The sequence below is a fragment of the Podarcis muralis genome, chromosome 17 (genome assembly GCF_964188315.1).
Source record: "Podarcis muralis chromosome 17, rPodMur119.hap1.1, whole genome shotgun sequence".
Lineage (NCBI taxonomy): Eukaryota > Metazoa > Chordata > Lepidosauria > Squamata > Lacertidae > Podarcis > Podarcis muralis.
This window is the reverse complement of record NC_135671.1, coordinates 30,792,594-30,814,299: the sequence shown is the minus strand read 5'-3', so window position 1 is coordinate 30,814,299 and position 21,706 is coordinate 30,792,594. Positions and strand designations below refer to the sequence as shown.

The 21,706-nt window shown below is 49.5% G+C and overlaps 1 protein-coding gene across 1 annotated transcript in view; it reads right to left on the bottom strand.

Moving 5' to 3' along the window:
• LOC114588040 (alpha-2-macroglobulin-like protein 1) overlaps positions 1–21,706 on the bottom strand; it is a 63,149-nt gene that overhangs the window by 12,205 nt on the left and 29,238 nt on the right. Inside the window, exons 18-28 of the mRNA XM_028712956.2 lie at positions 9,831–9,921; positions 9,329–9,485; positions 7,833–8,058; positions 7,018–7,144; positions 6,442–6,563; positions 6,056–6,107; positions 5,599–5,682; positions 4,872–5,048; positions 3,960–4,041; positions 3,677–3,833; positions 1,444–1,512 (exon numbers count right to left, since the gene is read on the bottom strand). Coding sequence (XP_028568789.2) covers positions 1,444–1,512; positions 3,677–3,833; positions 3,960–4,041; positions 4,872–5,048; positions 5,599–5,682; positions 6,056–6,107; positions 6,442–6,563; positions 7,018–7,144; positions 7,833–8,058; positions 9,329–9,485; positions 9,831–9,921 — 1,344 coding nt within the window. The remainder of the gene's footprint in view (positions 1–1,443; positions 1,513–3,676; positions 3,834–3,959; positions 4,042–4,871; positions 5,049–5,598; positions 5,683–6,055; positions 6,108–6,441; positions 6,564–7,017; positions 7,145–7,832; positions 8,059–9,328; positions 9,486–9,830; positions 9,922–21,706) is intronic.

Genomic DNA, 21,706 nt, shown 5'->3' with positions numbered 1-21,706 from the left:
AATGCTAGGAAATGGATGAATCAGTTCAGTTGCATTGATAGCTTCAGTTGCAAAGTGTGCAGTGTGCACAATATACTGTTATGAGTTGCGGGGGTGAGGGGTGGGGTGTCAGTCCGGATGATGCCCTGAGTCCCTTCCAATTTTCAGAATCCTGTATCTGTTATGGTAGAATTCATGACAGCAAGCTTGCCAAACCAATTCCTTTGTCCAGCTAATGGCTTTGGCTGACCAGCTAGGCACCATGAGGGGCATAACAAAAGAAGTTACTCTGTGGTGTAGAACAAATGAGTGGGCCCTTCCCTGCCCCTCACCTAACTGCTAAGTAGGAGGACTGTTATGTACTGAGCTGAATCCTAGAACAACAAGATCTAGAATGCAGCAGTCTGATTGGTCCGCAAGAGCCACCCAATCCAGCTCCAGGTGGAAGTGAATCAGTGACCTGACTGGCCTGCAGGAGCAGCCAATCAGGCTTCTGGAGGAGGTGAATCCGCAACCTGATTGGCCTACAGGAGCAGCCCGGAATTAGCCAATCACGCAGGGCCCATTGTGTAAATAATGTATATAAAGCTAGACGTTTTGGGGAAAGTTTCATTCATTGCTACTATGAGCTGAATAAAGAGCATGAAATTCACACTCGACTCTGAGTATATTTCAAGGACAAAATAATAATAATAATAATAATAATAATAATAATAATAATAATTTATTATTTATACCCTGCCCATCTGGCTGGGTTTCCCCAGCCACTCTGGGTGGCTTCCAATAATACACTAACATACAATAACCTATTAAACATTAAAAGCTTCCCTAAACAGAGAGACTGATTGGTCCGCAGGAGCCACCCAATCCAGCTCCAGGTGGAAGTGAATCAGCGACCTGACTGGCCTGCAGGAGCAGCCAATCAGCAACCAGAGAGTTCTGTGCGAGTTGCTAGAAACGGACACACACAGACATGCTTGCTCTGTGCTGCTTCCAAAGCTCACACTAATGTAGAAGCAATATATTTTGGGGTGTTAATGCTCCTCCATCCTATGCTCAGGTTGTATATAGAGGTAAAAAGAACTGTATATCCTAAAGACAGTCCCCGCTGACCTTCATTCCAAGGAATCTGACCTCTGGGCAAGCGTTTGAACCCCAGAAATCTCTTGCTACATGGAGATTGGGGTGGCATGTATAAATATTTTTAAAGCACACTCAAAGCGCATTCTTTTCCTTGAAGAAATCTGGGCAATTCTAACTCTATCTATCTCTTCTAACTCCAGCAACCCTTAACAAACTACAGGGCCCAGAATTCTTTGAGGTGGGAAATGTCCTTTGAATGTGCACACAGCCCATGTGTCTATTCCAGCAAACACGTCTATTCCTTGTTTATAAAGTTCATCCTTTGGATCCTGGGTTAACAAAGGACTAATGAGGAAGGCCCAGAACTCTGTGGGGACTTACATTCTTGCCCAGTTCCAGCAATGAGGCAGCAATGTAAGCTGTTAGTGAGAAGTCATCATCCACGCCGCCCTAAGAATGGAAGAGAGAAGTCAAGCCAGAGGGCTATGAGAGCCATTTCCTCACAGTTTGGAAAACAATGATCAGGCATTGAGTATATGACTATTTTAAGCATCACTTATAAGCACCAACATGATTCACTCCTGTCTGTGTGAAACTCCCACCTTAAATATCAGGAAAGGTAATTGCAAGGTTTCGCTCACGCCCCAAGGACGTTTATACAAGGAGTGGCCAAAACATTCCATAGTCAGGAGGAATCGGTCATGCAGCACAGGAAGCAGGAGAGAGATCTTGTAAAACTGCATTCATTATAATTTGTTTTCTTTCTGTTAATCGAGATGTTCTGACAAAGGCACCAGAACATACTGGGCCTTGGTTGTTTATCAGCTACTGCTGTTTCACAGGAAGGAAATAGCAAGCTGCCTTCTTCTGCACCAGAGATTCTGCCTGACGGAGAAATGCAATTGCAGGGTGGGAGTGACCCTCAGCCTCCACTGCTGACCTTGCAAGGATGCTGAGAGAGGACAGGCAGCTCCCTTCTTGCACTTCTCAAGACAAAAGACAACAGGAGCATTGCTAATGATTGCTCCTCTGGACCCCTTTATTAAGAGAGCACCAGCATGGTCTAACCTGGGGATGGATTTATGGGCTTATATCAGCTTCCTGTTTCAGGTGTACAGAGATTTTTACTCCAAGTAAAAACAACACGGGTTAAACCACAGAGCCTAGGGCTTGCCGATCGCATGGTCGGCGGTTCGAATCCCCGCGACGGGGTGAGCTCCCGTTGCTCGGTCCCTGCTCCTGCCAACCTAGCAGTTCAAAAGCACGAAGTGCAAGTAGATAAATAGGTACCACTCCGGCGGGAAGGTAAGCAGCGTTTCTGTGCGCTGGTCTGGTTTGCCAGAAGCAGCTTAGTCATGCTGGCCACATGACCTGGAAGCTGTACGCTGGCTCCCTTGGCCAATAAAGCAAGATGAGTGTGGGGCCGCAACCCCAGAGTCGTCCAAGACTGGACCTAATGGTCAGGGGTCCCTTTACCTTTACCTATCAGTTTTCTGTTTCAGGTGTACAGAGATTTTTGCTCAAAGTTTCTGTGAGCATTAACAGCACAAAAAGAGGCAGAGTTTACTGAGGTGACCAGGTTTTTTGGACAAGTGCCAATGCAGGTGTTCTGACAGACACTGTTTATTTTATTATACATGTAGTGCTGCTTGGTACTACCATGAATAAGCGTGGGTGGTGCTGTGGTCTAAACCACTGAGCCTCTTGGGCTTGCCGATTGGAGGGCTGGCAGTTCAAATCCCTGTGACTGGGTGAGCTCCCATTGCTCTGGCCCAGCTCCTGCCAACCTAGCAGTTCGAAAGCACACCAGTGCAAATAGATAAATAACTGCGGCGGGAAGGTAAATGGCATTTCTGTGCGCTCTGGTTTCCATCTCAGTGTTCCGTTGCGCCAGAAGCAGTTTAGTCATGCTGGCCACATGGCCCTAAAAGCTGTGGACAAAAATCTGCTCCCTCAGCCTGAAAGTGAGATGAGTGCTACAACCCCATAGTGGCCTTTGACTGGACTTAACTGAACTGGGGTTCTTGACCTTGACCTTTTACCTTTTTACCACAAAAATCTGTCATGGCTTTAGCAGCATGTTCAAGAAGCTTCATACACAGGGCATCAGAGGAATCCCTCTGACCAAGCCAGGGCCATTAAGAAACAAATCAGGACCATTGAGAGCCATTGGCAATGCAAGAGAACTGCCCCCCTCTTGCCCTGAGGTGTGAACAGAGACTGGGGGTTTGGAAGGTTGCTAGGGTAACTGGGTGTGAGGTGACAGGAAAAGAGAGTTTTTAGCAGGGCGTTCTGGGAAGAAGAAAGAGTGGGATCTATTTTGGGGAGGCTGGCTTGGGGAGATGTCTTGGACTCCATGGCTGCACTGCTGTGGAGAACAAGCCCTCTTGAAGTGACCATACTGTAAGATCTGGTCTCCTTCCATGCAGACAAAAAGTGGAAGTAGGTGGATAAACCATATTTCTTAAAGCTACGAGAGTCTTTGACACATCTCAGTTCTCCAAAGGAACACAGGCCCTGGAACCCCCTGTAAGTTTGCCACTGCTCAGCAGAGAGGAGGAACCAAACTTTTGTAACTGTATTACGCTGTTATCATAATTCACAGTGCTCTTACCTTCAGGGCATTGTTGAAGAGCCTCCCCACACTTTCAAAGCAGCCGCTGGGAAGTTGGTGCTTCCCCAGCCAGCCTACAGCATCCTGAATGTGCTTCTCATCAACAGAGATATAGGCATTTGCATGGCCGAAGGCCTTAACCACAAAAGCTGTCAGCCTGCAGAGCGGGGAAGGGAGCGGAGCGGGAGAGAAAGTGGATTCGAGAAGAATCAGCTCCAGTCTCAGACCCACTCAAGGCAACAGCCACACCTTTGCCCGACTGGCACCAGCTCAGCTTACTCACCATGTATTGCCTTCAGCATCACTCTTCCCAAAGGCACTGTAGGAGCCATCGTCATGTTTGTAGAGCAGCTCGCGTTGGTACCCTACAGGAAACAGGGAAGAATCAGTACTATCAGTTTGGGAATGTGCAATTTAATGAGGCTGGTTTGCTGGATGCAGTGAGTATCAACAACAACAACAACAACAACAACAATTTTATTATTTCTACCCCGCCCATCTTGCTGGGTTTCCCCAGCCACTCTGGGCAGCTCCCAACAGAATATTAAAAACACAATAAAATATCAAATATTAAAAACTCCCATAAACAGGGCTGCCTACAGATGTCTTCTAAAAGTCAGATACAGTGGTACCTTGGTATTTGAATGGCTTGGCTCCTGAATGAATCGGCTCCTGAACGTCGCAAACCCAGAAGTGAGTGTTCTGGTTTGCAAACGTTTTTCGGAAGCTGAATGTCTGTTGCGGCTTCCGATTGAGTGAAAGAAGCTCCTTCAGCCAATCGGAAGCCATGCCTTGGTTTTTGAACCATTTTGGGCATCAAACAGACTCCTGGAACAGATTAAGTTTGAGAACCAAGGTACCACTGTAGTTGTTTATTTCCTTGACACCTGATGGGAGGGCATTCCACAGGGTGGGCACCACTATCGAGAAGGCCCTCTGTCTGGTTCCCTGTAACCTCACTTCTCACAGTGAGGAAACTGCCAGAAGGCACAGTAAACAAGGACAGGCACATAGGCCAGCACTCTAAACGCTGCATCACAGTGGCTCTCATTTGTATCCTATCCTTGCAATTAACAGCTGGTGTACATGGGGCTTTTTCTAGAAAAATAGCACCGCTATTCCATCCCCCTTTGCTATCTGCACAGTCCATGCCAGCCCTCTCCTCATTTTTGTGACACAGAAATGCTCTACTTACCACTCTTTATGTATTCTATTGCCTTCTCTTTGATCTCAGGAGTCACTTGGTTGGTTTTCTCCAGGTATTGGACGACAAACATGTTGGGAACAAATTTTACCATGTTCTGCTCACCACAGCCAAAGGGCATTTGAAGTAGCTGGTCTATATTTTCTAGCGCAGCACCCATAATGTCTCCTGCATGTTGACAAAATGATGGAAGAAAACGTTGTGAGCCCTTTCCCCAAACTCCTGAAGAGAATCTAGGAAAAATCTCCTCTCTGCTAGCAACCTGCGACCTAAAATTCAGAGAACTATGTGCAATAAAATCTGCTTGGATAAGCCCAGCATCTGCATGGCCAGATTTGTCAAGAAGTCCCCATGCATCCAAGGCCTTGTCAGCATCAACATGGGCATCTGATCTGGAATATCCTTTATAGCATGTTTTTGCCTTGGAAGTTGTGTGTGGGACATTACTTTTGTTTAATGTGCATGTGGAGACAACAGACTCTCCTCCAACACTATGCACTTTTATTTAAACATGTGGAGATTATGATCAAGACCCCGGATTCCTGATTGTGCTGGCTATCCTCTGGCACTTAAAGGAATGTGCACAGGACAGAGCCAGCCCCCAGGCTGCCTCTCTCTCTTATCCATCTTTGTTCTGCGTGGTTTGAATATCAGTAATGGACTCTCATCTCTCATGTGGCCAGAGATGGGGCAGGAATGTGGGGGCAAATTTCCTCACCAATGCAGGAGACGGTAGCTCGGCCAGAGCCCTCCACAACAGCTCCAGGCAGCTTTAGAGAAACCTCATCGTGAACTGGGTCCCCTGAAAGGAGATGAAGAACAGGAATCAATGCAGTTGAAAACACTAATCAAGTGGTCATAATCTGCAATTGGACTTGCACACAGTGAAGATGGGACTAGCACCTTGCTAGCTCAGTGAGTCTGTTTTAGCCACTGTGTTCTCTCAGCTGTCGTTCCGCCCCCTCTCCATCCCATCCCTACTCCCCTTGGCAAGCAGAGAGACAGAGTGTGTGTCTTGGGTCTCTTTTGCATCCCGCTACTGCCCTAGGGAAGAGACACGTCTCCAGCCCAATGACAAGCAGAGCAACACTTCTTCTTCTCCTCTCCAAATTGCGTTCTCTGGGGCCCCATCACAAGCCAAGCTGCCCTGAGCAAGGGATGCAGCCTAAGCACACCTGAAGAGCAGAGGAAGGCATTGTGGGTCTCTTCTTCAAGGACGCCTTCTGGCTGTGGGAGGAAAAGAGAATGGGATGGTGAGTGGGGCTGCTCTCTCAGGGGAATAATCTCCTTCTACCTTCTCTGCCTTTCCCCTGCTCTGTGTAAGAGCTCTCGCAATTGCCAGGCCTTCCAAATGATCACTGCCCCTGGCTGACATCGCCTTAGACCTGGAAACAGGGAGGCTGTGCAAAAATCCAAAGGCCCTCTCCCAATGAATATAATTCCTCCCCCCCCCAAAAAAAACCTGTTTAGGGGAGACCCAGAGTTCTGAATCAGTTGCTGGCACTTGATAGCTGTGAACCAAAGTTGGACATCAGGAGCTAAAGGCCACATAGACACTGACCTTGACTAGCAGGGATTTGACCACTGTGTCTGACCGGCCTTGTGCAGGTGTGGTGGAGATCTTATTGCCACACAGCTCATGCGTCTCCTCTGCCTCGGCGGTGACCGAGAGATTGACGTGCCCTAGAGGAAGGCAAAATTGGCACAGACCCATGATGAGTGCCAGGAACTCAGGAAGGGAAAGAGGCTGCTTGGGGGCCAGAGCCCCAGTCCAGCCCCACATCCACCAACATGCCCACCATGCCTTCAGTCTGGAGACAGATGTAAGGGACAGAGGTTGGAGCATAGGGGGTTCTTGAATGGAGATGGACCCCAACCTCTCCTTTGTAGCCTAGTCCCCAAATCTGCCCTGATGCACAGCTGCTGTTAGCAGAAATTGGGGAGGGACACCATCTGGGATGGGGAGGGAACAAACCCATAGCACATGCAGCAGGGGGCACTGTTATTATTTTCCATTCCACTTAATGCCCAGTTGGCTTCCAAACAGAAGAATCCGTTGGTTCTGCCAAACAGAGGGACCCTTGGCAACCTCAACACCGCAAGTCTCCTCCCACCCACTCAGGCGCCTCAACCTCACCCAGCTGAGTCGCCGTCACGTTCCAGGAGAAGGTGTGGGCCTCCTCAGCACAGAGGCAGGTGCTGAACTGGCAGGCTGGGCATGGTTTCACGTCCACCTCCTGCGACTCCAGCAGCTTCACTCTCACCTGGGAGATGCAGCAAAATGACCCTCGTGAAGCAGGCAGAGCAGTGAGTCCAAAGCAAGGGGCAAACATTCAGAGAAGAGGCACAGGAGGTGGGCCTATGCCAGAAGCAAAAGCCAGACCCCATGCCTAGGGGTGCCCCACATTGGGAAGTTGAGTAGGGCGTAGACTGTTCCCAGTAAGACCTCAGTGAGTGAGGTCTCCTTGAGCTTTGGGGGCACCATATTAACATCTGTGAGGAATGCCACCCCAGATCAGATTGGCGAGATTTATTCACTCAACAAAGTTTACTGGAAGACCTCTAAGCCATTTGAAAAAACCCTCGGGACTGGGGGGCGAGGAGGGAATATGCTCTATGGACCTCTTCTGCCATGAAGGGGATGGGGCTGCCTTGCGCTTCCTGTTGTCCACACTTCTGTGGCACATCCAAAGTGAAGCTTCTTCTTCTTCACCCACAGCAAGAAATGCAAGCTGTCCCCTCAACACTGAACACAGAGTGGTGGTGGGAGGAGGGAAAAACACTGACCTGTCCCTTGGGAGAGACAGGTGAGTGCAGGTGTAGGAAGGGCAAGGCCCTGGTGAAGTCCAGCCCCACAATCTCCATCTCTATCTTGTGGGGTTCCCCCCATCCCTTTCTTTCTGGATACACATATAAAGGAAGCTTGTTTGCTTGTTCTCAGTGGTCACTAACCTGGATACATTCCTTCATGTAATTGAAGACAGTGGACTTTAGCAGCAAGGTCTCCCCACGGACCACAGAATACGGCAGGCTCATATCCACAAAAAACGGCTGGAAGACCCGGAACTTGGCTTGCTGGGCGAGTCCGAAGCCAATGTCAGCCACACAGAAGGCATCAGCGTTCCACTCCGTGATCGTGTCTGGAGCGGTGACCGGGTAAGTTGCTTTCCCCTCCTCGCTGAAGAACAGGAAGAGAGGTCACTCCCTCAGTGACAAGAAAATTGAGTCGTTCACTACTAAGGCAAAACCGCTATCACCAGAATATAAGTTTGTTTGGTCAGAGGAGCACACCTCCAAGTATGAGTTTAACCAAGCCTCTAGATCTGTGCTAGGTCTCAGTCAGAATAGAGGAATTTGGAGATGGCAGTATAGGAGTTTATACTCTCTGCCACTGGTGTTTATGAAAATGTTGTGGGCCTCAACAAAAGAGAAACCTTCTTCAGGATATATTACAGAGAGGTCTGCGCTCCTGCTGTTGGTAAAAGTAAAGGGACCCCTGACCATTAGGTCCAGTTGTGACCGACTCTGGGGTTGTGGCGCTCATCTCACTTTATTGGCTGAGGGAGCCGGCATACAGCTTCCAGGTCATGTGGCCAGCATGACTAAGCCGCATCTGGCGAACCAGAGCACTGCACAGAAACGCCGTTTACCTTCCCGCAGGAGCGATACCTATTTATCTACTTGCACTTTGACGTGCTTTCGAACTGCTAGGTTGGCAGGAGCAGGGACCGAGCAACGGGAGCTCACCCTGTTGCGAGGATTCAAACCGTCGACCTTCTGATTGGCAAGTCCTAGGCTCTGTGGTTTAACCCACAGCGCCACCCACGTCCCACCCAAAGTTGGTACAAAATTGCAATCAGTGGGAAGAACAGAACAGTTGCCTATTTATGTGGAATTTTCCACTTTACTAGAGTCCCCCTCCCGCCCCCTGTGCTCCCGTAGAGCAAGTATATATTGCATGATAATGAGCAGTATAATGACACCATTCGAGCCCCACAAAATTACAAATGCACACCTCTGGTTTGTAAGTGATATAAGCATAAACTTCTGGCACTGGGCAGGATTTCAGAGAAACATTAGAAAGATGCATTTTTGAAATTATTATATAAAACGCCAACGTACAGTACAAAATACAGCCTTAAGATAATGCCAGCTGAGTGGAAGAAGAAGAAGAAGAGCAAAATGTCAAATTGGAGCAAACATCAAGCCTCAGAAAACCCAAATAGATGTTTGTTGCACTTCAACTTTAAAGACCGAGTTTTTGGTGGAAAAAGCTCCAGAGCAACAAAACCAAACAATAGCAAAGGCTTGTACAAGGAGCTTTAGGTTGTGGGTCTGTGCCTGGGAAGCATGGAGCAAAAGGTGAGTGCTAAATGAGTGATGGCCAAGCAAGATACTTCCTGTTCCCACATGACGTTTGGTTCCCTCCCCAGCAGAGTTTTACTTACTTGATAGGGACCAGAGCCCAAACCCAAGTCTCTGGAAAGTATGTCCTGGGTTTGGCTTCCTCTGCTTTCCCGGGGACCGAAGAAAAAGCCTCAGGCACCACTTCACTCCTGGAAGCAACATTAGGCGCACCCGGTGCAATGCCACCTACTCCTCCTCCTTTGCAGAAATCAAAGAAGCAGAAATCAAAGATGGTCAAGCAGGAGAGAACTGGGAATGGAAATCCACCCCATCCTGGAATCTGAAGGTAATATAATAGGGCAATCATTTCCCATGATAAATATTTGCAAATTCCTCCCATAATTATTTCTGTTCACAGATTTGGCATGCTTGCGCTTCTGCAATGCTTCAAAAACCTATACAGCTCTTTAAAAGCATGATCTGTCTCTAGCCAAGGGTTCAATAAAAGGAAAGGTAGATAAAAAGGATGAGTCTTGTTATATTCCACCCTGCCAAAGGGAGGCTCCAGTTGAGAAACTGTCAAATTATGATTGTGATTCTCACCTAAGCTATAGCGCATAGGTTCCATTTCTGGCAATCTACAGGACACTGGCTTCTTCATTTTGGTGTTGGTTATAACTTTCATATTTAATTGCTGTAAAAATCAAAGAGAAAAGTGAGGGATGGCATATGAGAGCAACATGAAATGAAAGAAAAATTCTATGAGGCAAGGTCATTTGAATCTCTGGCAGGGAAATCATTGCAAAATGCTCTGCGTTCCAGTAATGGATGTGTACAAGGTTTGACTCACAATTCCACAGAAATGATTTGAGACTCACACGCTGCATATTACGTTGTGTTACAACATTAATCTCTGCTCAGGTGTCAATCAAGGGAAATAGAGGAGGAGATGAGGTTTATCTGAAAGCTCATTTGGCTCTCATCAAGATCAGCTAGGCAATATTTTTGGCCCTGTTGGCTTCATATCTTTGCCTCAAGGAAAACAATTTCTCTGAAGACTCTGAAATTGACATTTTTAGGTCACTACTTTATATTCCCACGTTACAAGAATGCACATATGGACCACAAAACAGAAGCCCACTCCTCTTTTAAGATTACAAAATGTAGCTCCAGATTTATAGGCACACACGGGCACACATTTCACAGAAACACAGTGGTGTGTTATGCTTCCCACTTCATGTGCATTGTATCATGTCCCCCCCCCCCCTTGTTCTTTGTGGAACACTATTTATTTATTTATTTATTTATATTTGAATGGCCTATAGACCACTTTTCAGGCAAGCTGCCTCTCAAATTCATAAAATCCAACAGGAAAGGCAGTTGAAAAATTAAAACATCCAATTCTATCCTGTGAACATACAAACCAACAAAATAGCTCATCTAGCTCTAAAACAACCATCACCACAACAGCCACCACTGATAATCCAGATTAGCTTCCCAAATTCATGATAAAAAGGGTCATTAAAGCCCATTAAAAATGAGCAATGGGCCTTAATGCTTGCCTGATCTCACTTAGAAACATATTTCATAATTGCGGAGCCACTTCTGAAAAGGCCCTGTTGTGTGTGTCCATCAGCCTAATTATTTGCACAGACTGGCAACTCAAGAAATCTCCAAATAGGATCTTAAGGTATGGGCAGATTGAAACAGGTGCAGGCAGTCCTTAAGAGAACCTGGTCCTCAACCATTAATGGGTTTTAAGCTTATAACCAGGACTTTGAACTTGGCCTGGAAATGCCTTAGTTCAGGGGTCAGCAACCTTTTTCAGCCGTGGGCCGGTCCACCGTCCCTCAGACCATGTGGTGGGCCAGACTATATTTTGGGGGGGGAAATGAACGAATTCCTATGCCCCACAAATAACCAGAGATGCATTTTAAATAAAAGCACACCTTCTGCTCATGTAAAAACACCAGGCAGGCCTCACAAATAACCCAGAGATACATTTTAAATAAAAGGACACATTCTACTCATGTAAAAACTCATGTAAAAACACGCTGATCCGTGGGCCGGATTGAGAAGGCGATTGGGCCGCACCCGGCTCACGGGCCTTAGGCTGCCTACCCCTGCCTTAGTGGCACAATATTCAGCCACTCAGCCTTAACTAGTAGTCAGGCGGTTGCATTCTGCCATAGTTGAGGTTTCTAAACCATCTTCAAAATAAGAGTGCACTGCACTTGTCTAGCCTGGAAGTCACTAGTGCATGGACAACAATTGTAAATTTGGTGCTCTCCAAATAGGGTTACAGCTAGCATAACAGATGACGCTGGTAATAAGGCATCCCTGGCCAACACCATCATATAAGCTTTCCCAAGTAGCACCAACAGCACCTTAGTCTCGTCAAGATTAAGTTCCAATTGTTTACGCTTTTCCAACCTTGTACAGTCTCCAAACACTGATTCATAATTTCAACAGCCCTCCTGGGAGAAGCAGGTGGAAAAGTGAGGTATAAACTTGGTTCCATCTACATATTAATGACACTTCAGCCCAAACCTCCAAATGACTTCTCATGTGGATACTGATAAGTTTGGGCAACAGAACAGAACCCCAAGAAATCCCATTGGAATGGAAATCCCCCAACGCCATTTTCTGAGACCAATTCTCTAAGATGAACTGGAGCTGCTGCAGACTGGACAAGTGGTCCAGAAGGATACCATGGTTGATAGTACTGAAAGCTGCTGAAAGATCCAAGACAAGCAGGAAAAGTCCTTTTCAGTTCCAAAACTGAGTCTGAAGCCAGACTGGAAATAAGTCTTCAGGAGGACTCCTGAAGTCCACATCCCTGCCCAGGTCTGGCAGATTTCACTAGCCAAGAAGGGCAAGGATCAGCTGGTAGGCTTCACCCCTTCAAGGAAACTATCTACATTCTCAGCATGAACAAGCAGAAAGCATGGCAAACAACATGCTTTCAAGCAACATGACAAGATGATGCACTAGCCTCAACCATCTCCGTCTCTGTTACAATTATATGGCATCCAGATTATATGACATACCTGCAAAATGCAAGCTTTAGAGAGTTCCTGACTCACCAAGTTCTCTTTGCTCCTCAGTTGTTGCTGCGCTGTGCTTATCTATAGATTGGTTTAGTGTGTCATCTGAATCTGGGCTCGTAGTTTAACAGTCCCAAAAAAACCATGAGCTGTAAATCACAGGACAAACCTTGGAAGCTTCTCCTTACAGTGGTGCCTCGCAAGACGAAATTAATTCGTTCCGTGAGTTTTGTCGTCTTGCGATTTTTTTCGTCTTGCGAAGCACGGTGTCGGGAAAGTTTTGGAAAAGCTTCAAAAATCACCAAAGTCTTTAAAAACCTCAAAAAAGGCTACCACACCGCGTTCTATGAGTTGCTCCTCGAAGTTGCAACTGTATTAACGGTGTTAAGAAAAAGGAAACAAACTTGCAAGACGTTTCCGTCTTGCGAAGCAAGCCCATAGGGAAAATCGTCTTGCGAAGCAGCTCAAAAAACAAAAAACCCTTTCGTCCTGCGAGTTTTTTGTCTTGCGAGGCATTCGTCTTGCGAGGTACCACTGTATTTAATGATCCTTCAGCCCCTACATGGGAGCAGTTCCTGAGAAAATTTTTCTCAGTGGCAGAAGCTCCGGCCACTCATTGGAGACCTTCTAATCCCCTTCCCGTCTGGCCCAATACCGACCCTGCTGAAATCCTAAAATTGATAGCTGAGCTGAAAACTGGTAAGGCACCTGGGCCAGATTTGGTCCCAGTTGAGGCCATAAAGCTTCATTCTGCATGGTGGGCAGGGATTTTAGCTAAAACGTTCGACGCAATAAATGCCACGGGCTTAATACCAGGAATGTGGAAGGAGGCCATTATAATTCCTATCTACAAAAAAGGCCCTCCCGGTGACCCAGGGAATTATCGGAATATCAGTCTGCTATCGTCCATTGGGAAAATATATGCCCGTTTTTTGCTGGCAAGGCTGATGAAGTGGTCAGTTGAGGCTGACCTGATTGGACATGAGCAAGCTGGATTTAGATTAAACCGATCCACAACAGACCAGGCAATTATTCTTTATCACTTAGCCCGGAAATACTCGACACCTTGACGGGGCCAACTCTGCGCAGCTTTCATAGATCTGAAAGCTGCGTTTGATAGTATTCCGAGGAAATTACTATGGGATAAACTTGCTTGTTGGGGAATAGATAGAAGGTTATTGTGGCTTATCTCCCAACTTCATGCCGGGTCCGTGGCCAGGGTGAGATTATCCCCTGCTGGAGATCTGACTAACCCAGTGCCAGTAAATAAGGGTGTACGCCAGGGTTGTATTTTAGCGCCTCTTCTTTTTAATTTATTTATCAGCGATATGAGGAACCCATTAGCCGACTCACAAAAATTTATCCACTCCCCTCGTATAGCAGATTACCGCTGTCCTTTACTTCTCTATGCAGATGATGCGGTACTACTCTCTTACTCCAGAGTGGGTTTAAGGAGGGCACTAAAGATTTTTGCGACATATTGCCATTCTAATCATCTGACTATCAACCATTCCAAGTCCAAAGTACTGATATTTTCAAGGAGTCGAAAACTTTATTCATGGAAACTGGAGGGCACGAAAATCGAACAAGTACATAAATTTAAATATTTAGGAATTTATTTTCAATATAATTTAGGGTGGAAAGCGCACGTTGAATATCTTCAAAACAAGACAAAAGCCCTATCACACTCCCTCCTCCATTTTTTCTACTCTGAGGGGGCCTTATTCATCCCTGCGGCCTTGAAAGTGTATAGCATCAAAGTGATGGCCACAATGGCCTATGCTGCACCTCTATGGGCTGCTGTCAGAGACTGCCTCCAGGTCTCAGCTCACAGAAGACCAACGCTAGCCAGCAGAACTGTACAAAAGTCTTTATTGAAGTTTAGTTCCCATTTTCAGACTCTAGCGTGCGTCTCTACGTCTAGACCCTAGACCAGCGAAGCCTCGTCTGAGTCTCCGCCCCCTGTACACCAGCTTAAGACTCTAGCCTTACTCCACCTTCTACGTTTCTCCTTCCGCCTCTGGGTCCTACTACCCCCCTGGGTGCCTTCCTTCCTGGACGCCTCGGAAGCGGACCCTTCGGACTCCTCCCCTTCTCTTCGGCGGGCTTTGGGACCCGGCTCCCTCTCCGGACTGCCCATTGCGCCCCCCTCTTGTACATTTGAACTTGGCGCGCGCGCGCCGCCCCCGACCTTCCTTTTGACCGTTACCTCGCTCTCTGATGCAGGCGTGGCTAACCCTGACTCATGTCCTTCCGCTGACGGAAAGCTGCCTGCTGCCGATGTTTGGGACTCCTCCCCCTTACTGCTCTCCGGTGGGGAAGCTGGTCCCGATTTCCAGCTGCTGCTCTCCGAGTCCCCTCTGGCCCCTCCTCCCTGGGGTGTTCCCTCTGGCAACCCCCTAGCTCTGACCACTGGAGCCCCTTTCTGTGAATCCTCTGATTCACTGGAGAGACTTAGAGACCTCGGATGGCTATCATCGCTGACCTCTCCCTCGGATTCCTCTCCCTCGGTCTCTAATTCCTCCCTTTCCTGTCCCTCTGCTCCTGAACCCCTGACATCCATCCCCCCCTCGAAGCCCCCCCTTCCCCCCTCCCCTCCTTCCGGTGCGGGTACTGGGTGCTCCGTCGTAGCGGGGGTGCGTGCAGGATACAGTTCGTCCCCCATGTACTCGTCGACGTCGCTCTCCTCTGCTTCCATCTCTCTGTCTTCGTGCTCGAACCCCACGTTGTCCCCCAACACGTCCATATCCGTCTCGCCCCCTCCCCCTCTTCGGGTGGTCCCAGCCAAGGACCCCTCAGCCACTTCCTGCGCCACTGCTCCTCTGGTTGATCGTCCCACCAATACGAGTGGTCTGAGGCAGATCCCGGTGGCGAACCCACCTGGGAGCTGGGGACTGGTGCCTGTTCCTCGTCCGAGTCGAACCCCTGGAATGTGCTGGCTGAAAGAGTGGGTGTGAAAAGCCAGTCGTCGAAATACTCTGCTGGCATGGGCCTGTGCGGGAAGAGGGCATGAAACTCCTCTTTGAGCAGCGGTTCCTCCAAGGCATAGTCCGGTACCCAGCTGTTGGCACTGGCCGGGGTACCCTCTCTGGCTAGGAGATATTCTACTCCCTCTTCCCCCCATCTCGAGTCCAAAATCTCTGTGACCTCATTGATGTGTCCCCTCCTAGGCGACCCCCCCTCTCTGGGCCCTTCTCTGAGCGGGTCTGGTGCTGTGTCTGGCTCCTGAAATCTATGAGGTGCTTTGTAGGGCGTGAGCACCGATCTATGGAACACCGGATGCATTCTGGAACCCTCCGGAAGAGCCAACCGGAAGGCCACTGGATTGACCTGTGCCTGGACTTGGTAAGGTCCTAGCTGCTTATGTCCTAGCTTCTTCTTAGCTAACGATCTGGTCGGCACTGCTTGCGCTGCTAACCAGACCCAGTCTCCCACCTGTATGTCTTCCCCAACTCTTCTGTGTCTGTCGGCCTGCACCTTGTATGTGTGCTTTGCTAGTTCTAACTGCCTCCTGAGCTGTTCGTGGACTTCCTGCAACTCCGACGCTAAGGCTTCCGCTGCCTGTGGCTCCCCCTCCCCCACTCTCTCTAAACCCGGGAAGGTTCTGGGATGCCTCCCGTTGTTGGCGAAGAACGGCGTCACCCCCGTCGACACGTGCTTCGTATTGTTGTAAGCGAACTCGGCGAGCGGCAGGTAGTCCACCCATGTCGTGGGCTGCTGGTTGGCGTAGCATCTCAGGTACTGCTGCATGATGGCGTTGACCCTCTCCGCTTGCCCGTTGGTCTGTGGGTGTCTCGCCGACGCCAAATTGACTTTGACGTTCAGAATGCCCATCAGCTTCTGCCAGAAGTTCGAGATGAACTGTCGCCCCCGGTCGGAGAGAATAGACCGTGGCAGACCGTGGACTTTGAACACGTGGTCTATGAACAGTTTGGCGGTCTGCTCAGCCGTGGCTACCTTCGCACACGGAATGAAGTGTGCCATTTTAGTAAACATGTCCACCACCACTAGCACTGCTGTCTTTCCCCTCGAGCTGGGCAGATCCATGACGAAGTCCAGGGCCACCCTCTCCCACGGTTCAGACGGTGTCTGCAGCGGTTCCAGCAGTCCCGACGGCGGTCTGTGAACTGACTTGGCCCTTTGGCAGGTGTCACATCTCGAGACGTAATCCGCTACTTCCCCCCGCATCTTGGGCCACCAAAAGTCTCTGGCGACTAGTTCGACAGTCTTTTCTTTGCCGAAGTGCCCGGCGGTGGGAGCGTCGTGTAGCTGCTGCAGGACCCTTGCTCGGAGGTCGTCTCCCGGCACGTAGAGTGCTCCCTTGTGGAGGAGCAACCCATCGCGTATCTGGAACTCGTCGGCCCTCGCTGTGCCCCTATGCACCTCCTCCATCTTGGCCTGTGCGAAGGGGTCGTCCCGCAGCGCGCGACGTACGGCTTCCAGGTCCACGGTTGCCGACGCGCATGCCCACGCTTCCGGTGCGAAAATGTGCTTGGCCGCCGCCGGTGCCGCCTCCTCAAGGTATTGCGGCTTTCTGGACAATGCGTCCGCCATCACGTTGTTGTCGCCTGGAATGTACTCTATCCTGAAGTCGAAGTCCGCGAAGAACTCCGCCCATCTGATGTGTCTCTGGTTGAGGAACCTAGCCGTGCACCAGTACTCCAGATTCTTGTGGTCCGTGTGGACCTGCACTGTATGTCTGGCTCCGATGAGGAAGTGCCTCCACGCTTTGAATGCTGCATGTATGGCAAGCAACTCCCTGTCCCAGATCGTGTAATTCTGCTCCGACTTGCTGAGCTTCCTTGAGTAGAAGGCGCACGGCCTCCAGTCCCCCTGCTGGTCTTGTTGCAACAGGACAGCTCCCACGGCCCTGTCTGAGGCGTCTGTCTCCACCCTCATGGGTCTGCTAGGGTTCACATGCAGCAGCTGCTCTTCGGACGCGAAGAGACGCTTGAGTTTCTGAAAGGACTGCTCCGCTTGCTCCGTCCAGAGGAATTTCTTCTTCTTGGAGCTGAGCGTGTCGGTGATGGCCGCTGTCTGCATGGCAAATCCCTTGATGAACTTGCGGTAAAAGTTGGCAAAGCCGACAAACCGCTGGACTTCCTTCCGATTGCGCGGGCTTTTCCAGTCCAAAACTGCGCGAACCTTGGCACTGTCCATGGCGAGCCCCTTGTCCGACAACTTGTAGCCCAGGAAATCCACCTCCGTCACGTCGAACTGGCACTTCTCTAGCTTGGCGTACAGCCTGTGCTCCTTCAGTCTCTGCAGTACTTCCCTGACATCCCTCTCGTGCGCCTCTCGCGATTCTGAAAAAATCAGGATGTCGTCCAGGAAGCATACGCACTTCTTGTAAAGGAGCCCCGCCAGCACATGATGCATAAAGGCTTGGAAAGTGTGAGAGCCATTTTGTAATCCGAAGGGCATAACTCTGTATTCGTAGGTGCCCAGTGGCGTGAACATGGCCGTCTTCCACTCGTCGCCGTCGCGCATGCGAATCAGGTTGTACGCCCCACGTAAATCCAACTTGGTGAAAACGCGTCCTTTCCGCACCGTCGCGAGCAGGTCGTCTATCTTGGGCATGGGGAAGGCTGAGGGCTTGGTCTTCGAGTTTAAAATTCGAAAGTCCACCACCAGCCTCCTTTGGGGCGTGTCCCGCTTCTTCACAAAGAAAACTGGACTGCCTCCCACCGCTTTTGACTCCCGGATGAACCCACGCTTCAAATTGTGGTCTATGAACTCCCTGAGTTCCTGCAGTTCATCCTCAGACATGGAGTACAGTTTCCCAGTTGGCAGCGTCGCCCCCGGCAGGAGGTCAATTTTGCAGTCATAGGGTCTGTGAGGAGGTAGCTTGTCCGCCTCCTTCTCGCAGAATACCTCCAAAAATTCCGCATACTTGTGGGGTACTGCTTGCAGCGTGCCCAACTGTAACTGCGGGTCTTCCTCTTCCCCTTCCGGGCTGGGTATAATGCAGTGTTCCGCACAGTAGGAAGATCCAAAAGTCAGTTGGCGCTGGTACCAAGCCAATGCTGGGCTGTGCCTGTGCAGCCAACTCATGCCTAATACTACAGGCGTGTCCGACAGTTGGGTGACATTGAAGCTGATAACCTCCCGGTGATTCCCAATTTGCATCACCATCGGCGGCGTCTGCTGCACCACCTGCCCCCCTAGCAGTTCCCTGCCATCCACCGTGACAACCTTCAGGGGCAGCGTGGCTGGCAGTAATGCTACGTTGTGTTGTTGAATGAACTCCAGTCCTATAAAGTCTGCATTACTGCCAGAGTCAATTGTAATAGGCACTTCTAAGGTGATTCCATTGGGCAGCTGGAGCGATGCGGTGAGCTGCACCACTGGTTTGGGCGGGAGGGGGTCTGTGGGCTGCAAAATCTCTGGGGACTTCCTCACTGACTCGTCTGGCTGGGCCCCAGTGCCTCTGTTTCCAGCCAGACTTCGTCGTTTCCCTGCTGTGGTTCTCTCTGCTGAGTTGTTTCCAATACTGTCACTGAAGCTGCAGTGTGCTTGTGGATCCTCTGGGTACACTCTTTCGCCATGTGCTCTGCACTCTCACATATATAGCACTTCCTGTTCCTTCTAGGCAACTTCAATTTTACTGCTCCCGGTGTTAAGGCTCTGGTAGCTGAGTGAGCCTTAGCACCGCCAATCTCCATCTGCTCTTCGCCCCCTCCCTGTGGAGGCGTGGACTGCGCACGCGCTGCCTCTCTGGGCAAGAGGGGGGGCACTCTCGCTGGTGTGCGTCCCCAACGCCCTTCTTCTTTGCTCCACGGGCGTTCTTCCTGCCTCACCCCAATCGACAACGCTCTTTCAACCACTTGCTGAGTGGTTGTGGGTCTCTCTCCCCGTGCCATCTCATCCTTGATCTGTGGGTTCAGGCCCTCCAAAAAAAGGTCTCTAACTGGCGGAGAATCCTTATCCCAATTCAGCGCGTTGACCAATGCAAAAAACCGGGAATGATACTGCCTTACGCTGGCTTTCCCTTGTCTTAGCCCAAATATGTCTTTCCGGGCAATGTCAATGTCTATGTTAGATAAGAAACAGGAGTCCATCGCCTTAATGAATGCATCTGCGCTTTGGAGCGCTGGATCCTTATCCCTCCACAGATTGCGCAGCCATGCTTTCGCGTCCCCATGCAGATGAGACAAAATAAACCCCACTTTCTCCCGCTCATCTCTAAAGTCTCTCTCCAGCAGCTGCAGCGCAAACAGCACGTCTGCTCGGAAATTGGGGTACTGCTGCAAATTCCCATCAAAATGAGATACAATGCTGCCTCCTCTCTTCCCCAACCCGATCCCCTCGGATCTGGGTCCCGGTAGCCCCTGCTTCACAAGCCCTTCCAACCTGGCTTGAAGATCTCTGCAGGCAGCTGCCGCTTCTTCCTCTCTCTTCCTGGATGCGATTATTTCAGCGTTGAGTTGTGTCACCGCTTCTTGCAGGGAAACTATTTTCTGTTCTGTAGTCATCTCGCCTGACTCTTGTGAGCTCGCAAGGCACCAGTCTTCTGCCCTCCCTGCCTCGCTTCCGTAGCGATGCTTGAGGCGAAGAAAACCGATGAAACTTGAGACGAGGCTTACTGTCAGAGACTGCCTCCAGGTCTCAGCTCACAGAAGACCAACGCTAGCCAGCAGAACTGTACAAAAGTCTTTATTGAAGTTTAGTTCCCATTTTCAGACTCTAGCGTGCGTCTCTACGTCTAGACCCTAGACCAGCGAAGCCTCGTCTGAGTCTCCGCCCCCTGTACACCAGCTTAAGACTCTAGCCTTACTCCACCTTCTACGTTTCTCCTTCCGCCTCTGGGTCCTACTACCCCCCTGGGTGCCTTCCTTCCTGGACGCCTCGGAAGCGGACCCTTCGGACTCCTCCCCTTCTCTTCGGCGGGCTTTGGGACCCGGCTCCCTCTCCGGACTGCCCACTGCGCCCCCCTCTTGTACATTTGAACTTGGCGCGCGCGCGCCGCCCCCGACCTTCCTTTTGACCGTTACCTCGCTCTCTGATGCAGGCGTGGCTAACCCTGACTCATGTCCTTCCGCTGACGGAAAGCTGCCTGCTGCCGATGTTTGGGACTCCTCCCCCTTACTGCTCTCCGGTGGGGAAGCTGGTCCCGATTTCCAGCTGCTGCTCTCCGAGTCCCCTCTGGCCCCTCCTCCCTGGGGTGTTCCCTCTGGCAACCCCCTAGCTCTGACCACTGGAGCCCCTTTCTGTGAATCCTCTGATTCACTGGAGAGACTTAGAGACCTCGGATGGCTATCATCGCTGACCTCTCCCTCGGATTCCTCTCCCTCGGTCTCTAATTCCTCCCTTTCCTGTCCCTCTGCTCCTGAACCCCTGACAGCTGCCTTTGCAAATCTTTCACCTTTAGAGTCACTTCAAAGCCAATTCTTACGCCGACTTCTAAAATTACCAACATGCGTAAGTAATGTGGCTATCCGCTTAGAAATGAAGATCCCCTCAGTGGAGTTAGTTATATGGAGGAGAGTTTTGAATTATTGGATATCCCTATGGCATAAACTCCCGAACCACTATCTCATTCAATGCATGTGGCGTGATGACTTCACCAATTTGTGGTCAGGAGAAATCCATGCCAAATTGCTGTCCTATGAGATCTCACCCACTGAATTGCTCAAACTGGATCTAAATGTGGCAAAAAGGTGTATAAATCAAAGGCTGGATGATGTGGAGCTATACCAAAATTTCGTAGCTGGTGGTGGAGTCTGCTCGCCATTAAATTTCGGCATAACCCCTATCTACCGCGCTCCGTCCTACTTAACATCGCTTACGGCCGCGTCTCACCGATATGCCTTCATTAGAGCTAGGTTTAATGTCTTTCCAACAAACGTGTTGAGACATAGATTCACTAAGGGCCAAGTCCCTTCAATGTGTGCGTGTGAAATGAAAACATCTGAATCTCTACATCATGTTATGTTTATCTGCCCTTTGTACAGTTCAGCCCGTGCTAGTATACTAAACTCCATAATCCAGCCTATGGCTGACAAATCAGTAGACCTACAGCTGGCCTGGGTTCTTCAAGATGTGGATCCTTATATCACCCTACAGGTTGCTAAATTCCTAACAGCCGTCCTCTCGTACAAGAGACGGAATGGAATGTTAGCTGATTATTGATAGTTATAAGAATTTTCTATAATTACATGAGATATTGATTTTAGTGTAGTGCCTAAATTTTTTATTTTATTTTATTTTTTAAATCTTAATGTTAAACTTTTCTTATGAATGGCTAATATCTGTCCTTCTGAGTTGAGAACTGTGTTATACTACTTGTGGCTTGTACGAGTCCACTGTTTTATTTGATCTGATTTGTTTTTATTTGTTTTGTTGTGTTGTGTTTCATGATGGGCGTAAAGCCGAATAAACATTTTGATTTGATTTGATGATCCTGGGAACCATCAGAACGTGTGCCATTGA